Below are 23506 nucleotides of genomic sequence, written 5' to 3'. Positions count from 1 at the left end.
CCCAGGCTCAGTAGGACAAACATGGTATGTACTCACTCATAGGAGGATACTAGATGTAAACAAAGATGAATAGACTGCTACACAACTCCAGGGAGGCTACCTGGAAAGGTGGACCTGTGATTAACAGCATGCACTGATCTTCCTGAGGACCTGAGTTCAGTTCCCAGCACCCACAGCATGTAGCTCACAAACAGCTGTAACTCCAGCTCCAATGTCCACTCTGGCCTCCATGGGCATCTGGATACACATGGCATAAAAACACACAGACACATATGCATACACACACATAAAACACAACAAACCTTTAAGAAAATAAAGTGAATAAATGGTAGTACACACTGGAAACCGAGGCAGAAGGACAGCAGGTTTGAGACCAGCCTTTTTGGGTTTACAGGCCTACACCACTATATCCAGCTTTCATTTATAATTGTTAGTTTATATTTTAAATTGTTTTATTTATTTCTTTGGTGTGGGGGAACACCAAGGACTAGGTGAAGGTCAGAGAACAAGTTGTGGGAGTCTGTTTTCTCCTTCCCCTATTCCTGCTGATTGACCTTAGGATATCAGGCTTGGTGGCAAGTGCCTTTACTGGCTAAGCCATCTCACTGGCCCTGTTTTATTTACATTTTCTTTGAGACAAGGTTTCTCTATATAGCCCTGGCTTTCCTGAAATTCCTATGAGACCAGCTGGCCTCAGACTCAGAGAGACCTGCCTGTCTCCACCTCCTAAGTGCTGAGATTGAAGGCATGCACCACCATGCGTGGCCTGTTTATTTTAAAACAGTGTCACATGTGTTCCAGGCTGGCCTCTTACTCCTGTGCTGTGTAGGTGAAGATGACCTTCACTTCTTGATCCTACTGTCCACACCTTCAAAGCGCTGCCATTCCAGGTGTGTACCTCCACCCTGGCCTTTGGTGGTTAATGTATGAAACATGTCTCACTCTGTAGCCCAGGCTGGCATGAAATTCACTAGGTATGCCAAGATAACCACAAAACAAAGGCAATTCTCCTGCCTCAGCCTCCCAGGGGTTGGGATTATGGATCTGTGCAACCAAGCGTGTAAGTTTCTCATTTCATGGCTTGGATGAGTGATGTCATTAGAACTAGTACTCAGTGTGAAACCATTCCCTTCTATTTAGTTTCTCATTTCACGTGATTATCGAGAAATCTGCTTCATTTCCAAAATGTATGATGTTAGTTAAAATGCAGTCAGGTTCCCCAACATTCACAGAACCCCTTGGAGGTCTCTGTTTGGTCTCCTGGCAGGCAGAGGGTCATTGCTTCTTGTTCCGGGGACAGAACCCTGTCGAGTGACTGCCAGAGCAGCATATACAGTGGGTTCCTCTGGGGCGTCCCCTGCCTGGGAGGGAGGAGCTGCAGCTCTCCCCTGTCTGAGTGACTTGGTGCACAGCTGGGCATAGGTCACATCCTGGGGCTCCTCGGATTCAGCAGCCTGGAGTGGGAGACAGTGAGAGGAAGGTTATGCTTGACTTGGGGGATGCTGAAGTTCTGGGGAGGACAGGACCCGCCTGACTGTCCATCTCTCTGTCATCTTCTGTTTGTCCATCTTTGGTGTCCAGGACTTCTCCTGACATGACAGAAGGTAGGGCAGCTCCTGCCCTCCTGAGCCTAGAGCCTTTCCCCTGGGCATATGTCTCTCCCTGGGGGTCTTCCTCAGCTGGTCTCTGCAGCAGGGAAGTAGTGAGGGACAGACAGTGTCTCCCTGTTCCCCTGGGTAGCTCTGGCCAGGTTTCCCCAGCATGGTCAGAGTGACTCTTTTAGATGACAGCATCCCTATGGTTTCTTCTGGGGCTTCCTACAGTTCTGGCCTCTTATCTTGACATTCTAACTGTCTTGGCTGTCCCACACAGTCCATCTTCCTGAAAACACATTTCTGGGGGCTGGAGAGATGGTTCTATGGTTAAGAGCAATGCCTACTACTGCAGAGGATCTAGGTTTGGTTCCCAGAACCCACACGGCAACCTGCATTAATCTGTAACTCTCAATCTGGGGTATCTGACACTCTTTTCTGACCCCTGGGAACACCATGTAGGCATGTAATTCAGATACATACATGTAAGACATCCACACACACGATACAAATCCCCACATTTCTGCCCAAGTCCCTTTGGTTCCTGCCTGCAGCTGCTAGTCCTTACATGTTTCCGTGGGCTTTCCCATCCAGGCTGCCACCTCAGATGACATCCAGACAGATGCCAAGGAGCCAGAAAGGGGACAGAAGCAAGAGACACATGATTCTGGAAAAGCAGGAGAGAGTGAGGCAGGTTGAACTTGCAGAAGGGAAGAAAGGGTCAGCTGTGGTTGATTCTGCGTGCCAGGAGCGGCAAACAACAAAGGCACCCCCTGGACTAAACTGGGCCATAAGTTCTTAGCTCTGCAGATAAGGACAGGGACCTCACCCAACTGTCCAGCTTGGCATCATCCTCAGGCTGTGTGTCCTCCACTGAAGCATCTGTCAGAAGAACAAACAGAATGTCCCCTGACCAGAGTCTAGGGATGACTCTGACCCCTGGTTTCCTGCATTGCTCCAGATGTGGACAGAGAATTGAGGAGTGGTGTGATATCCAGGGTCTATACTATGAAGGTCAGACCCAAAGAAGAAAGACCCAAAAGCCTCTTCATCCCCCCTACAATGCTGAGTCCTCAGACATCTCCCTCCCTAGGACCCTCTTCATCTCACAAAGGTTTTCCTCCTGGGTGGCAGCAGCTGGGTTGGATCTGGAGAGACAAGAGGATGTCAGTTGGCAGTGAGTTGTGTCGGGCAGGTGAGGGTCTATGTCTCTGGTCATGAGTTACCTCTTCTGGAAGCCTCTGTCTCTGGTTACAGGCTCTGCAGCTCCTGCAGGAAGTTGCAATTCTGTAACTTTCTGGGCTGCAAGAGAGAGAAGAGTCTCAGCTTCCCCCTTCCCCCCCCCACATGTACAGGGAAGGAAAGAAGGAGGAAAGGAGGGAGGGAGGGAGGGAGGGAGGGAGGGAGGGAGGGAGGGAGGGAATGAGGGACATTTACACCATAGGTGAGTGAGCAAATGTCCCAGGACATGGTGAAGCTCACAGAACCCCTGACATTGCACAGGTTCTGAGATCATGATCTTTCTGATCTGAGATCTGCAAGAGTTTATGAACAACCCAGGACCAGCCTAAGGCTTCTCTGGATCTGGCGTTCTGATCCCCTGCTTGGCTCTTCACAGGGGAACCTGAGACCCAGGTCACCCACACCGTACTCACCATCCTTCCTGTATTTTCCCTGATGCCTTCGTCGGAGAAGGAGGAAGATGAGGATGAAGAGGAACAGGAGGAAGGCCACAGAGACTCCGACCCGAGCCTTTAGGTACCCTTCCAGTCCTGAGACACAAGTGATGTCATGAGTGGGGAATGTGGCTGCTTAAGTGAGTACCTACTGTGTGACAGACGCATGCTGGGTGTTTGCACTCATCACCTCCCATCCTCACAATCATGCAACAAGGAATTGTCTCTTTTTCTGTCCCCACAGTTCACCTGCCTCAGATCACATGACTGGAAGTGGCAGAGCTGGGACTCGAACCCAGGGACTCTTCCATCTCTTTTCTTTCCACCTGATGAGCTGAGCCTCATGAGTTGGAGGGAAGGAGCCTGAATGCCCTGCCATGGCCCTGTGCCCCACCCTTGTACAGGTCACTACCACTGTGGGACAGACCCACTGCAGAATCAGGTTCTGAAGGTCTCCTGTCATGAGAGGTCATAGCCAAGGCCAGCCCTGAAAAAAATTTAGACATGTAGACCAGGCTTCTCCGCTTTTTACTCAGCCAGTCCAGAAAGGGAAAGTCTGGTCCAAGTCAGCATCTCCAGAAGCAGCTGTATGGAGCCCATAACTAGCTATTGCCCATCTGGGCCCCACCTTCCAACAGAGTCCTTATTAGCCCTCTGGGGCCTGACTCCATGCAGTTGAGAGGTTTGTTCTCAGGGCCTTAGAGGCAGGGTTGGGAGGCAAATATCCGAGATCCCTGCTCTCCACCTCACCCACTTGCCCCTTCCTCCAGACTGAGCCAGAACATTCTGGATGCCACCTTTCTGCATCCAAACTTCTAAGTCCTGAGTCTTTGGGGTCTCTGTTGGGATCTCTGTTAGCCTCCCTCCGTCACAAGCTAAAGTGACAGAGAAATGAGGACTTCAGTGGGTAAGAGCTTTGAGGAAGCCTGGGGATGGTGCTGTGGATATCGCTCTGTGTAAATAAAGTTCTCATTGGCCAGTGGCCAGGCAAGAAGTACAGGCAGGATAAGAGAGAAGAGAATTCTGGGAAGTAGAAGATTGGAGGGAGACACTGCCCCCATGAAAAGCAACATGTAAAGACTCTGGTAAGCCACGAGCCATGTGGCAAAGTATAAACTAACAGAAATGGGTTAATTTAAGATAGAGGAAGTAGATAACAAGAAGCCTGCCATGGCCATACAGTTTCTAAACAATGTAAGTTTCTGTGTGCTTTCTTGGTTGAGTCTGAGCAACTGTGGGAATAGCGGGTAAGAGAGATTTGTCCTGACTGGGCCAGACAGGAAAACTCTAACTACAGGATGGAGCACACTCCCTGCACTGAGGTGCCTGACACTCACCAGCTCTTGGCAAGGATATGGAGGTTGGTGGGCTGGGGGCTCCAATGGGTCCTAGGAAAGAGAACAACAGCAGGTGAGGGTTAGATGCTAACCTAGGGACATGTCTCTGCTCACTGTCCTGTAACCTCCAAAGATGCTCATGCTGTCTACCCCAAACCTAGATTGCAATAGAGGATGGAGTGGACATTACTTGAGGAAATCCTGCTTCTGGCCTCCACTTCTCTGTCAGGGAAAGTGACTCTGGCTAACCTTCCTACTGTCCCCTTAATCCCACCCAAGTCAAGGACTCTCCTGGGGTTTGGACTGGAAGTCACCCAGAGAGTCCAGGGTCACCTCACCTGAGACAGTGAGCTCCACAGGGCCACTGGCTTGTGTCAGCAGGTAGGGAGATGAGTCCTGAGAACCATAGCACCTGTAGGTGCCCGAGAGGTCAGAGGTCACAGCACTCATGGAGAATTCTGCCTGGAACTCCCAAGCTTCAGACTTTAGTCGCTGGGGTTGGTGGTCTGCCCCCTCCTTGGACAGAATGAAAGTGTCCACTTTGAATGTTGACTGACACAGCATGGTCACGTTGTCTCCAGAGTGTACTGTGGAGTTAGGCTTCACTGAGAGGGAAGGGCTGAAGAAAAGCTGTCCTAAAGAAAATAAGGATGATGAGAGGCTGCATTCATTGTTCTGAGCTGATACCTCACCTGGGTCTGCCCTGAGCACCTGGGACTCTGTCTCTTTTCTCTGACTTAGCCCCTGTCCTGTTCTCCTGCCTCTGCATCTGTTTCTGAATAAAATTCCTGTTCCTCATCCCAGCATCAGCTCCTTAACTCCCCCATGAGAGCCCAAGCTTGCGATAGGTACCTGAGGGAATCTGTTTAGTTCCTCACCTGTGATCAGGATGTCCAGGGGGTCACTGGAGGCTGACCACTCTGAGGAGAGATTGTGTGAACCATAGCATCTGTATTGGCCTCCAGTAGAGCTGCTCACAGGGCCCAGTGTGAAGTTGGACAAAGAGAAACCAGCCTGGGTCCACAGGACACTATGCTGGATGAGGTCAGCTCCCCCCACCTTGTACAGAGCAAATCTGTCATAGTTGATGTCAGAGGAACACTGCAGGGTGAGGCTCTTCCCAAGGTCCAGGATATGGCCTTGATGAGTCAGCAAGGAGGGCTTCTTGGACAGGCCTAGAAGGAAGGTGACAGGCTAGGGATTGAGGGGCTGGTTTATACCAAACACTTGTCCCCTCCCATTCCTGCCCGGCACATGTCACTGATTCTCCCCAGCAGTGGGGCTCGGGTTCAGCCATTTTTTTTTTACGGGGGTTTGAGACAGAGTTTCTCTGTGTAGCTTTGGTGACTTTTCTGGAAATCTGCCTGCCTCTGCCTCCCAAGTGCTGGGATTAAAGGTGTGTGCCACCACCACATGGCCCTCAAACACTCTTTACCCAAAACTACCCACTGGGACAACATGACTGGTCCATGATGGGGCTGACTCACCTGAGATGTGTATTTTCTGGGGTACACTGGGTACTGACCACAAGTGTGGAGTATGGCTGTAGTAACCATAACATCTGAATGTCCCTCTGTGGTCTGGTGTGACATGATCTATAGAGAACAAGGCCTGCCACTGCCCAATATGGTATATATACTGTGAGTTCAGAGAGCTGAGGAACTTCTGATCTTCCTTGGTGAGAACGAGTTTATTATATCCCTCCTGGGAGACACACTGGAGAGTCATGTTCTCTCCTAAAGTCACCACAGGACTGGGCAGGGCTGTCAGGCTGGGTTTGTTGTGGTAGATTCCTAGGAGAGAAGGAGGCAGACAGTTACATGGGCTCACACAGCCACCGTGTTCTCCAGGGCTACTCTGTGGTAAGGGATTTATTCCTGAGAGCAGAGCCTGGGGCTGAGACCATGACTGTCCCCTCACCTGTCAACACCAGTTCCAGGCTGTCACTGCGCTCTGACCAGCCAGCTGAGCTGTAACAGTAACAGCGATATTGTCCCACATGTTGCTGTGTCACTGAAGGGATGGAGAACTTGGCCTTGTTCTCAGGCTTCTCTGGGGACTGTGTGTCCAAGGGTTTCTGGCTCCCCTCTTTATGTAGAACATATATTTCTGCATCCGGGCTCCCCTGACACCAAATGGTCATGGGGCTTTGTGAGGTGACCACAGAGCCTGGCTCAGCCTTGATGGTGGGTTTGTGGAGGGTCCCTGCAAGGAAGTAGGGGAGAAGACGTTTGGTCTGTCTGAATGTGACACAGAGAAAGTCACAGTTGTGGATGGCTCTTTTTTCTTTTTAACTTATTTTTCTGTCATACAATACAACCCAGTAGGAGGAAAAGATTCCACCTGCAAGAAAAAGAGCCTGAGACATCCCCATTCCTATTGTCATGAGTCTAACAAAAATCCCAAATGAGCCAGGCAGTGGTGGTGCATGCCTTTAATTCCATCATTCAGGAATGAAATGCAGGCTGATATCTGTGAATTCATGACCAGCCTGGTCTACAGAGTGACTTCCAGAGCAGCCATAGCTACACAGAGAAACTCCACTAAACAAAACAAAACAAAATACCCAAGGTAAACACCACAGCATGTGTGCAGAGGGCCTAGGGCAGATCCATGCAGGCTCTGTGGTTGCCTGCTCAGCCTCTGTGGTTGCCTGCTCAGTCTCTGTGAGCCCACATGATCCCTCCTTAGTGGATTCTGTGGGCCATGTTCTCCTGACATCCCTAGTGCTCTGGCTCCTGCAGCCCTTCCTCCCTCTCTTCTCTGGGGTCCCCTAGCTGTTGTGGATGGTATATGAGCTGATCCAGAGTAACAGAAGGTCCCATATGGATTCATGTATTTCCTGGACCTCCTGGGCTTTGCAGTCACTGTCTGCCTTGGATTCTGTATCTTGTGTTCCACTCTCTACCGTGCTCGGTTGTGAAAGGGCTCAGGAGCCCTGGCTTCTCACATACACCACACACCAAGACCTCCCTGGCATATGTATCATTTCAGCATCATTCTAGGTAATGTTCCTTACCTGAGACCAGGAGCTCCAGGGGTTCACTAGGTTCTGACCACACCTGTGGACTGTTTTTGTGAAAGCTGTAGCATCTGAATGTCCACCTTTGGCTGGAGGTCACAGGGCCCACAGAGAACAGGGCCTGGGACTGTCTGGTATAGGAGTTATACTCTGAGTCCAGTGTCCAGGAGCGCTTCTGAGACCCTTCCTTCATCAGAACGAACCTGTGATATGGCTGCCCTGAGACACACTGGAGGCTGACATTCCCTCCTTCAGTCACCTCAGGGCTGGGCTGGGCTGACAGGCTGGGTTTACTGTAGACTCCTAGGAGAGAAACAGGAATCAGTGAAATGTCTCAGGCCTCCTTATCTTCCATGGCTGTGAGGTGAAGGAAGGCCTGTGAACAGACCCACCTCTTGACAGTCAAACCTGTCACCTTGATAGTCAAGGCTGGGGACCCTGTGTGTCCTCTCACCTGTCACCACCAGCTCCAGGGAGTCACTGTCCTCTGACCACCGGCCATTATGGGTCTGATACCAACAACGATATTGTCCTGCATGTTTGTGGTCTGTTTTTGAGATGGAGAATTCAGCCTTGTCCTTAGGATTTTGTAGAAACTCTATGCGCTTTAGTTTTCCATATTCCTCTTTATAGAGTCCATATGCTTTGGCTCCTGTGGTCCCTTCACATAAAAAGGTCACTGTAGTCTGCAAGTAGACCACAGAGTCTGGTTGTACTGTGAGGACAGGCTTAGGGAGAGCCCCTACAAGGAAAAGAACATTTTGGACTCAGGATAGCCATCAGATTGCAGCTCCCAACCCCAACTCTACCGCCATCCCCAGGGTCAGCACACATGTGTTGTTCTCCATCCTCACTGCCCAGGCATGGCTGCAGGAATAATGAAAAGTGAAGGTCAGGACAGCTGCAGATACTCACTCACCTGTCGGCACTGGGGTCCCCAGGCCCAGAGTCAGTCCTGGAAGAGAGTTCCCTGTGAGAGGTTTTTCCCTGAAGCTTGAGCAGGTCCTCCCCTCTGCAGACCCTCGTGAGACCCTGGGGTTTCCTGATGGACAAGTGCTGGGATGTGTAGGTGAAGGTCAAATCTAGACCACAGTATCCCCTCCCCATCTCCCTATCTTACCCAGACAGAGCAGGGCTGTGAAGGTGAAGTTCATGGCATCTCCTCCTGGAGGCTGCAACTGTGCTCATGGGCAGAGCTACACAGACAGGATGGAGGGACAGGAGACACAGGGTGTGGCCTCTGGAGGCAGGATACATGACGTGGTTGTAAAGTAACAGCCCCACAGGAAGAGGAAGTGCTCTCCTCTGGCAGCAGGCTCTGACTTCCCCAAGGCTGTGTCTAGGTCAGGTAGTAGACTCGGCAATTAATTCTTTGTCTGTTTCATCTGTCCTCACCTTTGTCTGTTCCAAGTGGAACTGAAAAATTAGCAGACATGTCTGAATATTACACATAAGAAACACAAATTTGTGTGTGGGTTTGCTTTATTCCTTTTCACATTTTTTATGTGAAATACTTCATTGTATTCAAAATGTTTGCAGGTTTCTGTGAAGGGTCTCACAGAATTCTGCACAGAGTACACTTTATAATCTTCTACCTCATAGTCTCAAGTGCTGGGTTAGAAATGTGCAGTGCTATTTCTGGTTCTTTTTTGATGTGTGTATTTTCCATTACAACTTCAAATTACACTCATTTATTTATTTCCACTTACTTTTTACATTACACTCATTTAATAATAATAAATCACACCTAATCTCTTCTGTATGTGTGTACATTGAAATGTGCCGTACACACTCGTGGAGGTCTGAGGACAAGTACAAAAGACAATTTTCTCCTTGCACAATATGGATCAGAGTCAGGATGAAGATTGGCAGCGGGTACTTATACACTGATCCATGCATCATCACTTTCCTTAATCCTACTTTAGGGAAAAATATTCAATGGTTTCCCAGGAATCCCAGGCCAAACAAGGTCCCAGCATTATTTGACATTCTTGGGGTGCAGGTGTTGTTGTTGTTGTTTGAGACAGGGTTTCTCAGTGTAATTTTGGAGCCTTTCTTGGAACTCATCCTGTAGCTCTTCTCAAACTCACCGAGATCTTCCTGCCTCTGCCTCCCGAGTGCTGGGATTAAAGGAATGCACCACCAAAGCCTGGCTATATGGCCACTCTTCTTGAGGCAGAAGACCACACAGGGGTGCTGATGTGGGAAGCACTTCTGGGCAGCAGTTGTGTTTCTGGAGAAACTGACAAAGGGATGGCTTTTTGATGCCACCACACAAGCTCAGCACCAGGTGAAGGGTAGGATTCTTTCCGGACCTTGCTGTTGGCCAGGGTGTAGCCACCCTCTATCTGCTGGCAGCAAATACCAGGCACTGCTGGTCAGGTGGGATTCCTCCCTTTTCTTGGATCTCAGCCTTGCCATTCTTCATGGTGTGACTCTCTGGGACTGACCTAGAGAGAGATGATGGTTTTGCCCTTCCGGACGTTGCCAAAGACCTGTATGTTGGTGTCTGTTCAGCTACGTAGTTGAAGAGAAAGAGAACTCAGTTAAAAATATTTTATTTCCTCTTATTTTTAGTGCTAGGGATTGATGGCAGGGTCTCCAGTATTCTACTATCCTTGAACCATACTCGACCCCACATTATCATGAAATTGTAAATTTCTGATCTTTAAATTTTTCATCTTCTATCTTTTTCTTATGCTTATGGGTTTAAATTATGGTTTTAATTGACTTAAGACAGGTTCTCTCAGTAAAGCCCTGCCTATCTTGGAGCTGGTTATGTAGACCAGGCTGGGCTGGAACTGACAGAAATCCTTCTGCATCTGCTTCCCAAGTGTTCAGGTTAAAGGTGTGGACCACCAAACCAGGCCATGGACTTAATATCTTAGTTGTTTGAAAAATGTCTTATCAGTATGTATTGTGTTTTGATGGAATTCACCCTCCCACCCCTCCCCTTCTCCCTCATTCTTACTTGCTGGTTCCTTCCTCACTGACCTGATTTTCTTTTTGATTCCTTCTGTGATCTGCTAGTTGCAGAGAGTCCATTGCCTTTCCTTATACACCTAACTTTCTATTCTCTTCCTCCTGTGCGGCTCAATTTGTGCTTCCCATAGTCTTGGGCATAGTTCCATGGGACACACCATTAATGAAAAGTGACTCTCCCTCTCCCAGAAGACATGAATTGTCAATCGCTCTTCATCTATGGGTGGGTCTTTGTGCCTGTCTTCCATTCCCATGCTCACTTTGTTATGCAGGAGCTAACATGGGGTTTGTAGATGTCATCACAACCCCTGTGAGCTCAGATGTTTGGCTGTTCTGCGTTGTCTAGAAAACAGTTTATTGTCATCATCCACCATGTCTGGGTCTTAAAATTTTTCAACCTTTTCAGTAATGACCCCATGCTAGGAGTGTGTCACATGAAAAAATTGCCTAACTTAACATGTCTTCACATGATGGGTCTAGGACACACACATGTCCTATTTGTCACATGAAGAATGAGATAGAGGTCACTGATTAGTTCCTCCTTTTGTTGCTGCGCCCAAAAAATCCTTAATTTCCTCTTTGTTTCAATTTCAATAAGAATAATTACCTTCCTGTAAGTCTGTCTGTGTATTTCCTTTACTGAATCAGAAAAAAATGGTCCTTTGGTAGAGTACTTTTGTCTAGATTTGATCCCCAGTACTGTATAAATATGATGTTGTGGCTCATGTCTTTTGACTTCATCATTTGGGAGGTAGAGCTAAGAATGGAGTTTAGGGAAATTTTTACTATGCACTGAATTTTAGGTCAGCCTGGGGTATATCAGGCCCTCTCTCATCAACAGAAAGAAAATGTCCCCTAGAGTATGTAATGAACATGATCAAATATGTTTACTATAAAGCTCCCACACTGTGGCTATGTACCAAGTGTATATTTCATTATGTCCATTTCTAAGGGGATATTCCTATCCCAGCCCTTTTGTCTTTGCACCCCTGTGAGTGGTCAGGCCCCAGGTGTCACATGGCTGTAGTGTCTCCTTTATATGGATTTCATGAGCAGCTGTCTTTCCTGACCAGAGAATATGTGATGAGGCATGCATGCCATTTGAACCAGTCAGGGTTTCACTGAGTGCTGTGAGCTAGTTCACACCTACCTCCCACAGGCACCACTGTCAGGGAGAAGAGTGCTGCCCTCTCCTGGTTGTATATTGGGAGTTCACACAGAGCTTTGAAGCTGGCTTGTTTTCTGGAGTGTTAGAGCCTGGGCTTTGATCTGTCTTTCTGATTCTTACCTCTTGTGTCTACTACCTTCTGTTTGAAGTATGTAAATCTTATCTGAGTTCTTCCTGAAAGGTTCAAACCTATACAAAACTTGGTGGTATAAAGACTAAAAAACTGTGAGTTCCTGTCGCTGAGAATTGCCTTGGCATTTGTCTCCTTTGGGAAGTTTCAGATAAGAGGTTTTGGTATGTGGAAGTTGACTTGCTAAGGTGTAAATTGTTTAACATTAAAAAAAAAGCCTTTTGTGAAGCAAAAGCCAGTCAGTTGACCAGAATCTGGCTCCCCTTCCTCTGCAAAAGCCAAAATTCTTCCTGGAGTGACCCTGTTTCCTCCACAGACTTGCATGAAACCAAACACCAACACTTCACATGGTGGGATGAACTCCATAAGATGAACTTACCTTACATGACTGAAAGCCATACATGACATGTCAACAGTCCTCTGTGACACAGATGTAGAGTCACAGCAGATACATGTTGTTTGCTGGTGGATATGAACTTCCTAGGATGCAGGGTCATGATTCTTCTCCAACCTTGCCCCATGTCCTCCATCCATAGCACTCCACATGGACCACAGTTACCCCATGGACAGATAGACTCTTGGGTGAGTCCTTTAAACATGTGTGTCCATTAAAGTATGCCCAGCTGAGAATGGTTCCTGTTGCTTTTCACAAACAGTTCAAGGTGGAATGTAGGAGAGTCTCTGCCTTGAATCTACCTCAGTACTGGGCAGAATCTAAGTGGCTGTATCTTGAATGCAGGCTGTATTTATGATTCCAGAAGCAACTGTGCTGTATCTGGTGTTTTGTTATTTTGGGCAGTGAGTATCTATCCTTTTTGAAGTACTTTCAGATATTCATTGTTGACTTTTGATCAAATTCATTGTCTTCTTCAATTTGAGGTAACACATTTTCCATGATTTATTCCCTGTGAATGAAGCACAAAAAACCCACACCATCCCACATGTGCATATGCGCGTGCACACACACACACACACACATACATATGCACATACACACATGACTTTCAAGTTTTATATTTTTAACCCAACCTTGAATTCTGGAGTAAGTTTGTGTTGATCATGTCTATCATTCCATCCACACACAAGGATGTGTTACCAACTAATATTTAGGTCAGGATTTTTATTTTTTTAATTTATTTATTTATTTATTTATTTATTTATTTATTTATTTATTTATTTATTTAGGTTTTTTGAGACAGGGTTTCTCTGTGTAGCTTTGGAACCTGTCCTGGAACTCACTCTGTACCCCAGGATCGCCTCGAACTCACCAAGATCTGCCTGCCTCTGCCTCCCGAGTGATGGGATTACAGACGTGCACTAACACTGCCCGGCTAGATCAGTATTTTCCTTTTTCTTTCTTTTTCATTGGGGGGGGGGGGGGGGGGAGCTGAGGATCGAACCCAGGTGCTCTACCACTGAGCTAAATCCCCAACCCTGTAGGTCAGGATTTTTAGTCTATTCCTAGAAAGGAAGAAATTTCCACCAAGTTTCCTGATGGAATTATCAGGGTCATGTTTTCTCCTGAGGACACCATCAGGCCTGGCTGCACCGACAGAGAAGGCTTTATAGAGAACTATGTGAGAGAGAAGAAGGGTGTTCAAATAGCTTCCCATATTTCCTCAGCTATCTCACCATGGCCTGTTTCTGAGGACTCCCGTGTCTGTTATCATTTTCCCACTCCCATTGCTCTGCTCTTCAGAGTTTTTCTCTCGGGAATCCAAGGCTTATTATGGTCATCACCATCTGGATTTCCCCAGTGGCATCTGTGTGTCCAGAGTTCTCAGTAGATCTGCTGGGCTCATCTTCTATGATAGAAAACTCAGCAGCTCACTGGGAGCAGAGAGGAGAGAGAGAGAGAGAGAGAGAGAGAGAGAGAGAGAGAGAGAGAGAGAGAGAGAGATGTCTGTGCACTACAGCACTTTTTACTGACCTCCAGGTGCTCACAGAGCCCAAGAAGGAGTCATAGTGAAAGAACACAGCCTAACCTTTTGTTCAGGGCACACGGTGATATCAGTTTCTCCATCTTTGGCTATCAGAGAGACGCTGGACTATCCAGTCTCTCAAATGGCCTAGGACAGATCATTTCTGGGCCACTGGTTATCTCTCCTGGAAAGATGGGCATGGGAGTAATTCTTTCCCTAAATCTGCCCTCTCCCATCCTCTGATGGCAAATGAGAACTCACCTGCATTCAGTCAAATTCCATCTGTGGCTCTCCTTAGTACAGAGCTTTTGGAAAGACCTCCAAGTCTTGAAATCTTTGGTTCGGGGTTGGGACTTCCTCACTAGTGACTAGGAGCTACAGGGTATTACTGGGCATTGACAACAACTGTGGTTTTTATTCTTGTAGTAAGTGGAACATCTATATAAGCCCTTGTGGGTCAGCATTTGTTAGCCCAGGATGGACATGCTGTGTGTCAATAGTCTTGGTGTGAGTTCAAGGTTCAAGAACACTCATGATGTGTTCTCTTCCCTTGGACTAAAAGAAGCTTCCAAGGCTGTTCTGTAACCAACACTGGAATGTCAGAGTCCCTTCCCATATCACTAACTGGCTAGTCAAGGCTGATAGGCTCAGTCTACTGTAGAGTTCTAGACACAGGTAGCATCATCTAATACTGTACTTGGTGATTCCTGAGAACAGGACCTTTTCCGTATTAGGGCAGGGTTGGTGATGGTACCACTGTATGTCCTTTCCTCTGTCATCATGAGGGACAGGTGTCAGTGATTTCTGACAAGGCAGTACTTCTATGATGGAAACACAATATAGACTTGTGTATTCAGTTCTCATGAAAAGGACTGTGAAGTTGGTTTTGATTCTTAGATGAAATTCAGTTTATGTTGCCCAAAACCTTGAATTTTCTTCTCCAAGGATTATACGACTGTGACTTCCAGAGTTCCTAGACACCAAAGAGTCATGAATTTTGCAAAGGATATCATAGTGTGTGGCTCAAGCCAAATAATTGTTTTGGGGAATTTGCCATCATGAAATCAGAGGCAGATTCCTAGGACATTCTCCAACCACATTCACCTTCTCATGTTTCCTAATAGCCACCCTTTTATCTGGCTGTGATGTGAAGTTCCTACCTGATCTTATAGTTATCCTCACAGTTCAAAAACCAGATCATGGGCTCGAGAGTTGCCCCAGTGGATAAATTATTGCCTGTTCACTCAGAGGAAACTGTTTCAGTTTCCAGCAGCCACCTGATATAGCATATCATCCATAACAACAGTTCCAGTGGATCTGATACTCATGCCTGACTTCCAAAGACTCCAGAATAGACAGACTTTGAGAAAAACCACCAGTATACATTACATGAATTTTTTTTTGTTTTTTTAAAAACAGGGTTTCTCATGGGGTGGTAGTGGCACATGCCTGTAATCACAGCACTCGGGAGGCAGAGGCAAGCAGATCTCTGTGAGTTCGAGGCCAGCCTGGTCTACAGAGATAGTCCAGGACAGGCTCCAAAGCTACAGAAAAAAACTTGTCTCAAAAAAACAATTTTCTAATTTTGACTTTGGAATATTTGATGTCTCATTGAAAGCTCTCTCTGAAAGTCTCTTGGTAACTAGAGAGAGTCAAACTATGTAACAGGAATCTTAACAGGTCTTATTAATAAGAACAAATTTGAAGCCAGTTATTGGTGTGAATGCTTGAAGATCAGAGAAACAGAACAAGCCACAGCTACCTCACCTCGCTAGTTCCTCAGGTCATCCTGTTTCCTCAGGCTGGAAGCTTCTGAGTACTCATCCACATGAATCTCAGCTGAACTGTGCTGCTCCAAAACCTGAATGCTTGACCAGCCAAAATGCTTCTAGTTTCTGGTCTTCATGCCTTATATATCTTTCTGCCATCACTCCCTGGGATTAAAGGCTCGATTTCTGGGAATAGAGGTGTGTGTCATCATGCCTGGCTGTTTCTAATGTGGCCTTAAACTCAGAGATCCAGAGGTATTTCTGCCTCTGGAATGCTAGGATTAAAGGCTTGTGCTACCACTGCCTATCTGCATGTTTAATATTGTGGCCGTCCTGTTCTCTGACCCCAGATAAGTCTATTAGCCTGCACAATATTTTGGGAAACACAATACCAACACATTTCCCCTGTTTTTTGTCTAAAATTTTAAAAAGCTTATAACTAATACAAGAAAAATCATATCCATTAAGTATATACAATATATACAGTCAAGATTACATTAATGATGTCTAGTCCATTAACATTTGACAGATTCAGGTGAAAAACTCCATTAATTTATAACAATGTCCAGTCAAGTAACATTTGATAAACTCAGGCAAAAAAAATTATCATTACTTATCCTATTTAAAACAAGTAGTTCCTTTTAAAACATAGTTTCAAATTTGATCTTTTTTCTTATCATATTCATATTCTCTCTTTTTCATTTCATAAAAGTTTCAATAATATACCTTTTGTCATTTTTATGTTTCCCTTTTTCTTTTTAGTTTAGATTCAATGATCTACCCATTTATCCTATTATTTCTTTATCTTTTTTCTCAGGGTATATTCAGAATATAGATTCTCCTTTTTCTTTTGTTAAACAAAAACTCTATTTTTGGGTTAATTGTCAAGTCCTGTATCATTTGTCCTGCCACTGCATAATGAGAAAGTGCAGGGCTTGTCACAAGTCCTTGTTCAAGTAGTGTGTCAGGCTGGATCATCTCAGCTAGCCATCTCAAAATTGTCCTGAGTAGTTTGTAGTCCAAAGCTGATCTTTCCACAAGAAGTTTTGCATCAGAGCTTTCTATTATTAATTTTCCATAATTAAAGAAAGCCTCAGAGGTGGTAATATCCTTCAGGGTAGTGCATGTAAAAGGGACAAGGACAATCAATGAGTAATATTGGATGAAATTTTCAGTCATGAGTATTAAAAGGGAGTAATGTACCTTTGGATTTGGAGAAGCCATGGTCAAGACACAGGGAGGAACTGCATTCCACTGGAATAAGGCACTGACTGTATCAGCCATGGAGATTGTCAGCTGGGGAATGAAAATGGTGAACTTTATTTTTCCATTGATGAAACCAACGTTATCACTGCCAACACTCCAGTTTCCCTTCAAACAGTTTTTATGGAATGATTCTATCAAGTTAATCAATTGGCCATAATAATCTAATGCTCAGCTACACAAGACTTCCAACTCCAAGGGGTTACTGTAGCAGATCCCTCTTTTGCTTGAATAACATGTTGCTGAGCACAGAATAACAGAGCTCTAGGTTGGACTTGATGTGGGTTCCTGATTAAGATCTCTAACATGGTATGTCCACAGATCCACCATTGGATCAGATGAGCATCTTCTTCCATTTCTCCAGACCACATCTTCATTCTCCATGAAGACTGAGCTCTCCTTGCTGCAGCCAAGACCTGGTTACCTTGACAACATGCTTCACCCATGTTTGCCAAAAACTGTGAATGCTCCCAGGGCACGTGGTGTCAATTAGTAGACAGGATTGTCATCAAGTGCCTGTGTCAAGGAGAGATTCACAGGGAATATGGGAAGGATCCTTGCAACACTGTGAATTCCCTATTAAAAAGCAGAGCTTATCTTTTTGTTGTTGTTTTTTCAGACAAGGTTTCTCTGTGTAGTTTGGGTGCCTGTCCTGGATCTTGCTCTGTAGACTAGGCTGTCCTTGAACTCACAGAGATCTGCTTGGCCCTGACTCCCAAGCGCTGGGATTAAAGTTGTAAGTTGTGCCACCGCTGCCAAAAAAAAAAAAGCAGACCTTATTAAAAACTTATGCACATTGTGTTCTGCTGAGGATAACCATTTCAAGAACTGAGGCCTGTGATTTTTGTTTTGGTAGTATAAGTAATACTTTATTTAAATTATCATATATGTGTAGTGGGTAGCCATCCCAGCCTTGGCCTAGAAGTTCCAACCCCCACTGAGGCTTCGAGAACACCACTCTGTCTACCTCCAGTGTCCAGGGTTCTGGAACCAAGACAGGCCTCTCCTCTCAATCCTGGGTCTTCAGCTTCCTCCCTCAGCCCCGCCTTGTGGGCGTGACCATTACCGAAGCCTCAATGGGGGTTGGAACTTGCAGGCCAAGGCTTGGATGGCTACCCACTACATCTATGTTTTTGCCATTTTTGTTTGATTTTACATTTGTGAGTTGAAAATAGACTTTTTAATGCAGTATATTCTAATTATGATTTCTTCCAGTCCAACTCCTCCTAGTTCCTCACACCACACCAAGCACCCAAATCTACACCTTGCATCAGTCTCTTTCATGAGAAAATAAGTTATTTAAAGAGTAAATATAATAAAATAAGGAGAGAAAAAATATACAGGCAAACAATAGTAAGATAAAATAAATAGAAACATGTACCAAAGAATAAGTATAATAAATATGTCTAGACACAGAGGCTCACACATTCTCTTTTATTTATTATTAAGAAATTTTCTATTCATTTTACATATCAAACACACATCCCCTTCTGTACCTCCCCTCCAAACTTCCTCCTCAACCGACTTCCCATTTCCACCTCCTCTAAGGCAAAGTCTCCCATGAGGAGTCAGCAGAGCCTGGTACATTCAGTTGAGGCAGGTCCAAGCCCCTCCTTCCTGCACCAAGCTGCACAAAGTGTCCCACCATAGGCACTGGATTCCGAAAAGCCAGCTCATGCCCCAGGGTCAGATCCCAATTCCACTGCCTGGGGGCCTCCTAAACAGTTCAGCTAAACAACTGTCTCACCTATCCAGGGGGCCTAGTTCAGTACCATGGGGGCTCTTCAGCTATTGGTTCACAAATCATGCATTTCCACTAGTTTGGCTGGTCTTCTCTGTACATTTTTCCATCATGATCTCGATGTCCCTTGCTCATAGAATCCCTTCTCTCTCTCATGGATTGGACTCCTGGAGCTCGCCATCAACTTCCACCAGTCAATGGATGAAGACTCCATGATGACAAGGTATTCAGCCATCTGATCTCCAGAGTTGGCCACTTCAGGCACCCTCTGGACTATTGCCAGTAGTCTAAGGTGGGGTCATCATTGTGGCTTCCTGGGAACTTCTGTTTCTCCCTATTCCCACAATATCTTCATTTATCATGGTATTTCTTTCCTTGTACTCTCACTCTGTCCCTGTTCCAGCTCAAACCTCTTGTTCCCCTATGTTCTCATTACCCATCCCTTTCCTCCTACTTGTTCCCCTCACCGCCAGTTTGCTCATGTAGATCTCATCTATTTCTCCTTTATTGGGCGATCCATGTGTTGTTCCTAGGGTCCTCCCTGCTAGCTAGCCTCCATGGAGCTATGACTTGTAGTCAGGTTATCCTTTGCTTTACATCTAGTGTCCACTTATGAGTGAGTATAAACCATGTTTGTCCTTCTGAGTCTGGGTTAATTCACTCAGGATGATATTTTCTAGTTCTATCCATTTGCTTGCAAATTTCATGATGTCATTGTTTTTCTCTGCTGAGTAGTACTGCATTGTATATATGTACCCCATTTTCTTAATCCGTTCTTCAGTTGAGGGGCATATAGGTTGTTTCTAGGTTCTAGCTATTAGGAGTAATGCTGCTCTGAACATATCTAAGCATGTGTCCTTATGATATGATTGAGCATTCCTAGGGGTATGCCCAGGAGTGGTATGGCTAGGTCTTGAGGAAGATTGATTCCCAATTTTCTGTGAAACCACCATACTGATTTTCAAAGTGGCTGTACCAATTTTCACTCCTGCTAACAGTAGAGGAGTGTTCCCCTTGCTCCACATCCTCACAAAACAAGCGGTCTTCAGTGTTTTTTATCTTAACCATTCTGACAGGTGTAAGATGGTATTTCAGGGTCATTTTAATTTGCAATTCCCTGATGACTAAGGATATTGAGCAATTCCTTAAATGTCTTTTGATCATTTGAGATTCTTCCATTGAGAATTCTCTGTTTAGCTCTGTAACCATTTTTTAATTGGATTGTTAATTATTTTGATGTCTAATTTCTTGAGTTCTTCATATATTTTAGAGAACTTCCCTCTCTCAAATATGTGGTTGGTGAAGGTCTTTTCCCATTGTGTAGGCTGTCATTTTGTCTTATTGACCGTGTCCTTGCCCTACAAATCTTCTCAGTTTCAAGAGGTCCCATTTATTAATTGTTGTTCTCAGCATCTGAGCTACTAGTGTTATATTTAGAAAGTGGTCTCCTATGCCAATGTGTTCAAAACTACTTCCTAATTTCTCTTCTCTCAAGTTTAGTCTAACTGGATTAATGTTGAGGTCTTTGATAGACTAGGATTTGAGTTTTGTTCATGGTGACAGATATGGATCTATTTGCAATATTCTACATGTTGACATCCAGTTTTGCCAGCACCATTTGTTGAAGATGCTTTCTTTTTCCCATTGTACAGTTATAGCTTCTTTGTCAAAAATCGGGTGTTCATACATGTGTGGATTATTGTCAGGTTTTTCAATTTGATTCCATTGCTCCATATGTCGGTTTTTATGCCAGTGCCAAGTTGTGTTTATTATTATGCACTATAGTAGAGCTTGAGGTCAGGGACCATGGTTTATTTTTTTTAAGATTTATTTATTTATGATGTATACAGTGTTCTGTCTGCACATATCCCCACAGGCCAGAAGAGGGCACCAGATCTCATTACTGATGGTTGTGATTCACCATGTGGTTGCTGGGAATTGAACTCAGGACCTTTGGAAGAGCAAGCAGTGTTTTTAACCTCTGAGCCATCTCTCCAGTCTGAGGTTGCTTTATTGTACAGGATTCTTTTTGGTATCCTGAGTTTTTTGTTTTTCCATATGAAGTTGAATATTATTCAGGTCTGTGAAGAATTGTGTTGGGATTTTGATGGGGATTGCATTGAATCTAAAGATTGCTTTTTGGTATGATTGCCATTTTTACTATGTTAATCCTATCTATCCATTAACAAGAGAGATGTTTCCATTCTCTTATACCTTCTTCAATTTCTTTCTTCAGAGACTTGAAGTTCTTATTGTACAGTTCCTTTACTTGCTTAGTCTGAGTTATCTCAAGGTATTTTATATTATTTGTGGCTATTGTAAAGGGTGATGTTTCTGTGATTTCTCCTTCAGCCCATTTTTCATTTGTATAAAGGAGGGCTTCTGATTTCTTTTTGAGTAACTCTTGTATCTTGCCACAATTCTGAAGGTGTTTATCAGCTGTAGGAGTTCTCTGGTAGAATTTTGGTGTCACCTATGTATACTATTTTATTGTCTGTGAATAGGAAAACTTTAATTTCTTCCTTTCCAATTTCTATCCCTTTGATCTCTTTTTGTTGTTTTATTGATGTACCTAGAACTTTAAGTACTATACTGAATAAATATGGGGAGAGTGGATAGCCTTGTCTTGTTTCTGATTTTAGTGGAATCCCTTTGAGTTTCTCTCCATTTAATTTGATGTTGGCTGTGGGCTTGTTGTTAATTGCTTATATTATGTTTAGTTATGTTCCTTGTAATCCAGATCTCTCTGGGAACTTTATCTGAAGGGGTCTTGAACTTTGTGAAGATACAGGGCTTATAATGCCACAGAGACACATTGAGCACATAACTACACTCCTTATGGAGCCAAACCCATTCTCTAACACTTCTGTTTAACTCAAGAATTGCTTCCTTCTAATACCCATGCATGGATTATTAACCACTGAGAGCATGTTACATCCACTTAGTCGCAGGCCACATAGTCACTGGTGCTTCTGACTGGTTCTTTTCTGATACTGAAGAAGCATCTTTGCAAAGGTACCAATAATGGGTAAATTAGTGGCTGATTTCTACACAAGAGAGAGGTACATAGAAGGGAAGTTGAGTCTCTCTAACAGTGGAAGTAAAGTCTAGTGTTGAGGCTGCAATGAAGATGGGTGGGGTCTAGTCCTGATTAGAGGGTAAGACACACTTAGGAATGCTTACCCTTTAAGGAAGACCAGTGCTCACCCTACCTCCAAGACTGAAACTGCTCCCTGAGATAGACCCTGACAGTCCTGACTGGACTAAGAGGTGAATCTTTGTCCTAATAACCAAACACACCAGCCTGTAGGCTTTGGGCCTAGGGGCACAATGATGTGCCCCCACACCACCATTGCAGTCCCAGTTTCAGGCCAGTAGGCAGGTCTCCTGCAGACAGGTTGGACTACCACTATCCCCCACCAGACCCTGTAACCCACAAGCCCCACCCCTCCCAAACCAACTGACCCTCTGAGACTGCACCTGCTCCCTCAGAGCCTGCCAGCACTGATTGGACTAAGAGCTGCTCCCTAAGATACAAAGTCCATCATCCATGATTGTACCAAAATCCCTGATTAGACCAAGAGCCTCCAATGGACCAAGAGTTTATTGATCAGACCAAGAGAGGCTCCCTAAGAGATGGAAACCACTTGCACTGAGTGGAGAAAGAGATGGGTAGATGCCAGTGCAAAAATACAGTCAACAATATAAAGACTTATGTGACTTCATCAGAACCTAGTGATTTTGCATCAGCAAGACCTGAACATCCCAATGCAGGAAAAAACAGAAGAAATTGACCTTAAAAATGACTTTAAGAAGATGATAGAAGCCTTTTAAAAAAATGAAAAATTACCAGTGGGCATTTCACACTTAGTCATTTTCTGACTCTGAGTGTGTGAGCATCTAGGAAGCTTGTGGAAGCCAAAGGTGCTCTTCCTGATGTCTCCTCTAGCCAGCCTGGCCCCTCTACGATGGCTGCACCATGACAAGAACCTGGAGCTCATCCTCCAGCAGTAGCTGCACCATCTTCAGTTGACTCACCTCTGCACCCAGGCAGCCATGCCTGATGGCCCAGATGGCAATCACTGCAGCTGGTGTGGCTGTGGGCTCTGCAGTGTAGCATACACTGGATCGTGCCATCATCGGGGGCTTCAGTGGAGGTGGTAATACTGAGCCTGCAAGAAGGCCTGACATCTCTTGCTGTGGATGTCCTGGATGCTAAATGTGTTGCTCTGATTAGTTAACAAATAAAACACTGATTGGCCAGTAGCCAGGCAGGAAGTATAGGTGGGACAAGGAAAGGGGAGAATTCTGGGAAGTGAAAGGCTGAGTCAGAGAGAGCGGCCAACCACCACCATGAGAGGATATTAACATACTGGTAAGACACAAGCCACATGGCAACTTATAGATTAAGAGAAATGGGTTGATTTAAGAAAAAGAACAATTAGCAGGAAGCCTGCCACAGCCTTACAGTTTATAAGTAATATAAGTCTCTGTGTGTTTACTTGGTTGGGTCTGAGCAGCTGCTGGACTGGCAGGTGAGAGAGATTTGTCCTGATTGTGGGCCAGGCAGCAACAGGAAAATTCTACCTACAATCATTTACCAGGAGCTCCATGGACCTCAGCTGATGGACCAGCAATCTAATGGGCCTTGCTCTCTTGACATCAAACAGTTTCTGGAATGTGCCCTGTAGCTGGAATTTCCCTGCCTGGCCCACAATCAGAAAACAATTTCTCCTACCAGCCAGTCCCATGGCCGCTCAGACCCAACCAAGTAAACACACAGAGACTTATATTGTTTACAACGTGTATGGCATTGGCAGGCTTCTGGTTAACTGATCTTATATCTTAAATTAACCCATTTCTATTCATCTATAAGTTGTCATGTGGCTTGTGGCTTACTGATA

The 23506-nt window shown here is 45.2% G+C and overlaps 1 protein-coding gene across 1 annotated transcript; it reads right to left on the bottom strand.

The window, feature by feature from the left end:
- Window positions 1-795: 795 nt before the first annotated feature.
- Window positions 796-8816, bottom strand: LOC118582819 (leukocyte immunoglobulin-like receptor subfamily B member 3). The gene is made up of 14 exons (XM_036185932.1): window positions 8748-8816; window positions 8547-8582; window positions 8082-8369; window positions 7625-7930; window positions 6526-6810; window positions 6093-6398; window positions 5484-5780; window positions 4944-5240; window positions 4606-4656; window positions 3248-3364; window positions 2819-2894; window positions 2703-2740; window positions 2422-2474; window positions 796-1454 (listed from the first exon to the last, which is right to left on the bottom strand). The coding sequence occupies exons 1-14, from the start codon at window positions 8779-8781 to the stop codon at window positions 1227-1229; spliced, it is 2412 nt and encodes an 803-aa protein (XP_036041825.1). The 5' UTR covers window positions 8782-8816; the 3' UTR covers window positions 796-1226.
- Between the last annotated feature and the right edge of the window lie 14690 nt (window positions 8817-23506).

This window comes from Onychomys torridus, chromosome 1 (genome assembly GCF_903995425.1).
Source record: "Onychomys torridus chromosome 1, mOncTor1.1, whole genome shotgun sequence".
Classification (NCBI taxonomy): Eukaryota; Metazoa; Chordata; class Mammalia; order Rodentia; family Cricetidae; genus Onychomys; species Onychomys torridus.
The sequence above is the reverse complement of the archived record's forward strand: the minus strand, read 5'-3'. Positions and strand labels throughout refer to the sequence as shown.

Excerpts from the sequence above, each read along its gene's own strand:
- LOC118582819 (XM_036185932.1), bottom strand. The coding sequence starts at position 8,781 with ATGAACTTCACCTTCACAGCCCTGCTCTGTCTGG. Across the intron at positions 7,931-8,081 it reads CCTGGAGCTGGTGGTGACAG|GAGTCTACAGTAAACCCAGC; the intron begins GTGAGAGGACAC and ends TTTCTCTCCTAG. Across the intron at positions 6,811-7,624 it reads CCTGGAGCTCCTGGTCTCAG|GGACCCTCCACAAACCCACC; the intron begins GTAAGGAACATT and ends ACTTCCTTGCAG.